General features: G+C 43.2%; 1 protein-coding gene across 1 annotated transcript in view; it reads left to right on the forward strand.

The window, feature by feature from the left end:
* A1CF (APOBEC1 complementation factor) overlaps positions 1 to 8,397 on the forward strand; it is a 53,920-nt gene that overhangs the window by 41,268 nt on the left and 4,255 nt on the right. The window contains exons 11-12 of the mRNA XM_084841907.1: positions 241 to 377; positions 1,461 to 1,594. Coding sequence (XP_084698033.1) covers positions 241 to 377; positions 1,461 to 1,594 — 271 coding nt within the window. The remainder of the gene's footprint in view (positions 1 to 240; positions 378 to 1,460; positions 1,595 to 8,397) is intronic.

The raw sequence follows: 8,397 nt of genomic DNA on the forward strand, positions 1-8,397 counted from the left end.
GATGTTCCAAAGTCAAGTTGAGCACTGTCCTCATTGCCGTCCAACTACCTACAAAAGGGAGGGGGGAAGCATCCAGAGCTGACCACCTGTTGCGTGTCTCATGAATGCAGATCCTATATTGAAGAAGGGTATTGGTAACCCAAAATACTTGGCAATGCAAACTATTAAAGAAATATTAGCCAATGAGTTGAAGACTGTAGTTCTATATCCTATCATCATTGAATCCATTGTTCATCCTAGATATTAGAAGAGATCTGCCAGAAGAATAACTGGGGACAGCCAGTCTACCAACTTCATTCTGCCATTGGACAAGACCAAAGACAGCTATTCTTATATAAAATCACTGTTCCTGCCCTTGCCAGTCAAAATCCTACTATGTATGTAACTACTGCACTTGCTGGGTTTAATCCATAGGGTGGGATGTTTGGGAGTGAGTGGGGATGGAAACCTTTATTTAGTATGTTTACTAAACCCACAGCCATGGAATGCATTATTTATCATTCTTCCCACTTGGCAACAAGGGTGAAACATTAGTGATATGGATAAATATTTACAGTATGTAAGTAAATAGAAATTGTACTTATTGTCAAGATATGAATGGTGCACACTATCCCTGGTTAGGGTGCAGGGAGAGATCAAGCCAAAAAGACTGATTTAAAAAACAAACAAACTTTATGTCTAAGTTCCATGAAAAAAAAAATGAGTCCATAGGTTGTTGGGCTTTAATAATGTGTTTAAATGTAGCTACATGAATGCTTGCTCTGCGTGTCCTTGCCCTAACCGCTCCAGGGGCCTAGAAGGCCTTTCTGGCACTCTGCAGTGCTCCAGATGCCATTTTTTTTCCCATCAAACCTTTTTTAAAAACTTGTTGAGATTCAGGGGGCAGTTGTGGGGGCTGCACTCGGGTCAGCTGGGCTGCATGCAGCCTACAAACTGCATATTGGCCACCTCTGCCCCAGCTTGAGGATCAGAAGTACATAGATACCCCATATGGAAGGAAATATTCAGGGTAGGATCCATAGATGCATGGAGTGGTTTATAGGCAATCATGGGAAACTCAGGGTCAGGTCAGATCATCCTTGGGATTATGACACTTATCTTCTTTCATATCTAATTTTACTGTTCAGTGCAAGTCTCAGACCCACTACCGTCTGTTTTAGCCTACTATTTTTGTTAGGTGAGTGAAAATACTGTATTCATACCATGGAAGCTAAAAGCAGATGTTTGCACTTTCAATGGAGCTTTTTCCCTAGTAAGTGTGTTTATGATGGCATCCTTAAAGCATGACTGTGCTAACCTTCAACCATGCCCCCTACATTTTTAACAAGGATTTGCCAGCAGGTAGTATTTTAAGCAGTGTCAGTGATTCAACCCTTGTTTTTATATGGATGCAAAGTATGCTTCCCAAAACAACAATCTTAGAAAAATGAAATCAATTAATGTTTACAACTGATTTGTAGGCAACCCTTCACACCACCCAAGCTAAGCGCTTATGTAGATGAAGCCAAAACATATGCAGCAGAATATACTCTTCAGACTTTGGGCATTCCCACCGAGGGAGCAGAGACCCCTGCTGCTACAGCAACATTTCCAGGTATGTATAGATTGTATAGGCACTGGCTTAGATCCTAAGGCCCAAACAGACATTACTTTAAATCTGTGTCTAGCAGCTATGTCTTTTTTCTCACACTCTAAAGCGGGTGTAAGGGGCCCAATCTAGATCTTAAAACACCAGGCCCCTTACCTGCCACACTAGGGTCTTGATTCAGATGGGTGCCCCTGCATCTACTCTAGAGTAATGATGTGTGTACGCCATGGGGGGGGGACGCAACCGCTAGTCACCAATTTAAAGTAATGTCTGTTTCGTCCCTAAGGTAAGTTAAGGTAAGTTAACTAAAGGCCCAATCTTATGCATGTTTAGACAGAAAAAAGGCCTACAGCTCCCAGCCTGCCCCAGCCAGCCAGGCCTTTTTTCTGTCTGAACATGCATAGGATTGGGCCCTTAAAGAAGTTCACAGAAAGAGTTTCCCATCGCCACTTCTCTCCCGCAGTGCTGAAAAGCTTCTACAGTGTGTGTGTGTGGCTCTAGAATAACGTGGGTTGATGTAGGGGGTGGCGGGGAGGAAGGAAAACTCTCTTTCTATGGACTTCCTTAAACTAACTTACCTTGGGATCTAAGTCATTTTCTTTCGGGCCTAGTTATAGCACAATCCTACGCATGTCTACTCAGATGTGGTTCTATTGAGTTGAATGGGGCTTACGTCCAGATTAGTGTTTATAAGAGGTGCGTCAAACCCCTTTCAGCCCGAGGGCTGAATTCAGCCCTCAAGAGATTCTCCCAAATTGCAGTTAAGGCCTAGTTACTGGCAGTGAAAGCTTTAAGCTAAACTATTCCGATATTTTGGGAATTTTGGCACCGCCCCTTTTACCTTTTTCCCTTCGGCTGTCACTGGAATGCAGCTCTTATTGTAACTAGGCCTTGGGAGATGAAGTTCAACCTTTTAGAATAGGGAAAAAGTGAGGAAATCATCAAATGTTAGTGTCACTAAATGGAGAACCTGGAGGGCTGGATTGGGGCCCCAGGTGGCGGGATTTGGTGGGTCAGTTCAAAACCCCTGATGTATAGAATTGCAGCCCTAATCACGTATTAAAGGCAGCAAATTGACATTCATCTTTGAATTCTTGTATCTTCAGTGGTATTTCAGGACCAAACTAAACCTTCTGCTGGTCACACATGAAGCAGCTATATGTGAAAGCTTTCCTTACTCTTGTGTAAGTGTGTGCAGCCCTCATTTGGATTTGGACCATGGTGCTCCAGGATGGGGGGGGGTAAAAAAAAAAAAAACCTTTTCCCCCTCAAAAAAAATTCCAACTCCCCTGTGGGAGAGGGTTAAAAAAAGGGGAAGAGTCTCCCTTGACTGCAATGGAGATTTTTGTTGTGTTTTTAACCCCACCCCACAGGTGAGTGTGGAATTGGTGTTGGGGGGAACCTCCCCACCTAGAGTACTGTGGTCTGAATCTGAATTGGAGCCATGCACAATTACACAAGAGTAAGGAAAGCTATAGCTACACTATGCGTGATTAGCCAGATGTTTAGTTTGGCCCTTAGTTGCTTCTCTTTATGATCTTCATTTCATGCACCCTGGTCTATTTTAGTAACTCTTTGATGGTTTAACAGCTTAACCACACAGACATCACTACAGGTTCAAACGAGACAGATTCAAAGAAGGCATATTTATTCAAAACAAGTGTTAACGATTTGTCTAAGCACTGGAATGGAAATTTGAATGGGCACAACTTCCCACATATAGGAGTTTGAGTTGGCAGCTTTGGCTTAAACCATGAAAAAACGAACAAAAGTGAAACTATTCTGATGTTGACATTAAAGTTTAAAATTTGGGGGCCTGACCCATTCCAAGGCAGAAGGCTGAAATCATGTCTTTGGCACAATTAACCAGATATTGACTAGATCTCACTTTAAAACAGTGCTCTAGATTTCCAGACCTGGATTTCTAGACTTTATCCGAACACTAGGCTCAGCTACTATTTATTGCTTCCTTTCCTTGCCTGCCAATCTTTCCTGCTGCTTGAAGAAAGTAAATTCCAATTCACAGATTCAGTCAGGGACATAGTAATCACTTAAATATGCAACCCGAAGGGGAGAGCTCCACACTGCAAGCTGTTCATCTGAAGCAGCTCTGTGTGTGGTTTCAGTGCATTTCGCCACTCTGTCGCAACCTTCCTTTCACTGCAGTTTTCCATCATAAAGCAAAACATGGCTATGACCACATGTGGAGCTGCTCACGCCAATGGTTTGCTGCATGCAGGAGCACTTATGTAGCTGCATTTCAAGCAGCCAACTGTGTGGTAATTTCATTGGCATGTACAAATTGTACTTCAGAGGGAAGTAGAACCCCTCTAGCCAAGGTATCTCTCCAAGGCACACAGTATGGACAGCAAATTGGGGGGCTAAACTACATGCTACATTAAATGGGTAGTGTGTAGGTGTGCAGGTAACTTTTTATTTTACTTTTGTGTAAGCACGTGGGGCTATGACTCGAATGGAGTTTTTCTTTCTTTCTTAAGCCCCATGCACAATGAGGGGTGAATTTAAAGAAGAAAAGTGGCTGGGTGGGAAGGTTTAACCCCCACCCCCATGTGCAGTGGTCCCAATCTGGATCAGGGCACTGTGCACTCACACAAAAGTAAAACAAAAAGTTATGATCACCTACATGCTATGCATTTAATGTAGCATGTAGTTTAGCCTAGTGGGTAGAGGAGGAAGGGTAACAAGCAAGGAAATTTCTGTTCATTGAGACAAAAAGTAAATAGCAGAGCTGTTATAGTTCTGGCAGGTGTATAATACCCCAGTACTGCGGTCAGGGTAGTCAAAAGTATGGTCAAAGGTGGAGTTTTGCTGATTTCCCAAGGAGTGTTTAAATGGTGGAAAGGCAAACATTACAGACTGTCTCGATTTAGAGCCAATGAGCACAACCATATGGCTTGTGGGTGCTAATTTGCCTGTGGTGGGTAGGTTGTTTGACTCATTCACAGGTTCTGTACACCACCATAAACCATCTCAATGTGGATTGAGCGCTAACATGCAAAACTGCAGCTTCTGATGTTGGTAAACAAGTCAGGTTGTAGAAACATTAGAGTTTTGCATGGTTTCCCCCCCTACTACTTCAGTGTTCTCAACTGAGCGATGCCCAGACAAATATAATGAAGGAATGCCGATTCAAGGGAAACCCTTGAACTGTATGTATTTTTTTTAAAGAAACACATAATCTATTTTTCGCAGGTTTCTTTAAATTAAAACCATTTACATTCATTTGCAGCATTGCTCTGGGGAGTGGAGGAACAAATGGCTCTTGTGACATCCCAGGCACTAGCCAATACACACCCACACAACAGCTGAGTCAGCTTTCATCTCTATCCTTGAGATGAGAAATTGGCTTTTCCCTGTTGAGACTGAAAAGACACCAAAACCCTGCCGTACCTGTATAAAAGACCTCACAGAAGCATAGAAAAACTATGACTGTATTGCAGGGAATGATGGTCCTGCTGCCAAACTGTTTCTACCACTCTTAAGGTGGTATCTCTCTCTCTCTCTCCACCTTTAGACAAACCCCACTGCAAGGCAGAAAGGCCTGCTGTGGAGTACAGAAAACAGCAGCCAACCGAAGCAGGGCAATTGTGTCCATTGGCTTAAGTAAAGCAGATTAGATTGGAAAAATACTCTCCAATAAGCATGCATAGAGTGAATGTTTTAAAATACCACAATTTCAGCATGTTTCAGACTCCCTGATGGTGTGAACAAATGCATTGTTAACGCATACGAAGGGGCCCCTGATCTTAAAGCATATGATGGTACATCCTTGAGAAAGAACTAAAGCAGTGGAAGGTAGTGGGTCCGATTTTGGTGGATCTGTGAATCTTGGGTTTCAGGATTCTGGGTTTCAGTCAGAACCAGCCAGAACTCTAAAGGAGCTATCTAAGATGCTTAACCTATTTTGGGGATAGGTTTTAACACCTTGGATAGCTCCTTTAGAGTTCTGGCTGGTTCTGACTGAGACCCAGGATGAATTTACAGCCCCACCAAAATCAGGCCCACCAGCCTCCACTGAACTGGAGCAGTTGATGAAAGAACTGACAAAAAGACTAGGGTAGTTGAATGTCAAACACATACATACCCCATGGACTATGACATGAGGGAGCCAACCAGGAGAGAGCCCTGAAGGTGCTCTAGGCTGAAGCAGAAGATGAAGCATACAGCCAGCCCTAGCATTATTATTTTATGTATCTGAAACATTTATATCCCACCCTATATCATTAAGATCTCAGGGTGGCATACAGATAAAATCAATTTAAGCAGTATAAAACAATAAATAATTTAAACACCTACAACATATTAAACCATTAAACAAGCTAATTAACCAATTAAAATCTAAAACAATAAAACAGTTAAAACATTGTGCTACTTTAAGGAATGCATTTAGTCCTCAAAGGCTTTGGTAAAAAGCCATGTTTTTACTTGGAGCCAAAATGAGACCAATGTCTGCGCCAATCGGGCCTACAAGGGGAGGGCATTCCACAACCGGGGTGCCACAGCAGAGAAGGCCCTCTCTCACATCCCGCAATAGTGTATGTCTCGCACTGGTTGGATGCAGAGGAGAGCCCCTCCAACAGATCTCAGTCCTTGGGCAGGCATATACAGGGAGAGGCACTCCCTCAAATATCGAGGTCCCAAGCTACTTAGGGCTTTAAATGTCATCACCAAAACCTTGAATTCCAACCAGAAGTGTATTGGCAGCCAGTGCAATTCCTTTAAAACTGGTGTTATATGATTTTTATGAGATGTTCCAGTCAGCAGTCTAGCTGCTGCATTTTGCACTAGCCGCAACTTTGACTTATCTTCTCACTTTAGGCAAAGTGAGATGGCCGCCTCAGACAGTGGACATTGGAAATGGAAAATGCTCACCCAGTTATTTTTCTGGAGCCCACCCCCCAGCCCTTCCCATTTTCCTGAGCTGTGATGCTTCCTTGTTGCTGACCTGGTCTGTCTGTCTGTCTGTGTCACTTAGTTGCTTTCTCCCAGTGCAGCACAGAGAATGCTGCTGAGAAAGGCCCCTGCCCAAGCAAGCAGGCAGAGAAGAAGCCAGCTCAGGCCATACAACCTCTCCTGTGCGCTAAGGTAGCCAACTACCCTCAGGGGCAATGGAAGATGATGTCTCTGCACCAGTGTTGGTGCAGATTCAACTGCCAGCCCGGTTGGCTTCTATGCATGTCATAGGCTGCTATTGGGGGCAGGGGAGAATCTTGTCTTTTGCCTCAAGCAGCAAAAATGTTTTGGGTGTCAAGAAAGGGAGCACGGGACCCTACTAGTTCCAGCCCAGGGCAACTGCAGAGGATAGCCAAAGGTTAAAGCCAGCCAAGGCGATGGGTGGAACCAATGGGTATAGTATATATGAGAGAAGAGAAAGTGAGGAGGTGGGGAGGAAGTCCAGAAAGACTACAGTGGAGAGAAAAAGGGAGGCAGATGAGCCGGAAAGAGAACGCAACAGGCCCTGAGGCCTGGACTCAGTGCTGAGGTCACAGCTAGCTGGGCCCCGTGAAAAAGCTGAAGAGTGAGACGACAGAAGATGGTCCAGTGATGACACAAAAACACTAAAACAAAAGAACACTAAAACCACACTGAGTTGGAGTTCTGGTTGGCCACTGTGCAAACAGAAGTCTGGGCTAGATAGGCCTTTGGTCTGATTCTTGTGGCAGCCTTGTCCAAATTGGTGACTTCCACAAGTTTTGGACTACAACTCCCAACTTTCCTGTCCATTGACCAAGCTGGCTGGGGCTGACAGGAATTGAAGTCCCCTACATCTGGAGGGTACTAGGTTGGGGAAGGTGGTGTTATATTGCTATCAAGTACAGCAGCACATAGCAAGGGGTCTTTAAAACTCCACAAATTCCAGTTTTTGTTTGAAGCTCATGTCCTGCGGTGTGTTACTTATCAACACACCTTTCTAATATGGAACTTTATGACTTGGAGTCGCCCCTGGCTAGTATAGAGACCCTGCCTCCCCCAAATTAATCCCCCCAAAACATGATATGGAAAGAATTCTCAGGATAGTGAAGAATTCTGGTACTGTGTGTTACAGTCTCTCCTGAAAAGCTGAGTGGGCTTCATGGGAAGGAAACATCCATAGGAAATAAATCCTATAGGTATATTCACTGTTTGTGAGCACGCTGATCAAATTAGGGCACAATCCAATGCATGTTTATCTAAACATGGATAGGATTGCACCCTTAAGAATGAACTGGTTAGAACAGCATGACTAATTTAATAAAAGCCCTTAGAGTCTTATTACTGTACAGAAAGCATGATTTTGAAACAAGGGGATATATGGAGGCAAGATATAAATCTAATTTACAGTTGGTATAACTAAAACTTTCTGCACCATTTTTATACTTCTTTAATGATAAGTTGCTTCCTTTTACATTACTGGAAATATACACCAATCAGTACTGTTGATTAATATGGAATTATTCAGGACCATCAGGGCTTTTAAAAAATGTAAAATCCATCCAGCTTCCTGCCACAGAGAAAAATCAATTTGTCTAGGCTTGTTCAAGCTTCCGCATTATGTAAGACACACTGATGTTTTATTGAATCCAGTGCCATTTACTGCTTAATTACAATGACCTTCACCTACCATTATATTATAACTTGGAAGGCTGAGAAATACAGTTTGTCTATTCCAATTCAGGTGTCTCTGCTAGTCTAGTAAAATGTAGTCTCTTATGCTGGCCAAAGTTAATATAAAATGCATCATTCTAAACACACTCACTCTCTCTCTCTCCCCCACCACTTTGGAATGGAGATGTCTAGATATTTGTTGA

This window comes from Heloderma suspectum, chromosome 3 (genome assembly GCF_057233095.1).
Source record: "Heloderma suspectum isolate Gila_16-S chromosome 3, 16-S_ref, whole genome shotgun sequence".
Lineage (NCBI taxonomy): Eukaryota > Metazoa > Chordata > Lepidosauria > Squamata > Helodermatidae > Heloderma > Heloderma suspectum.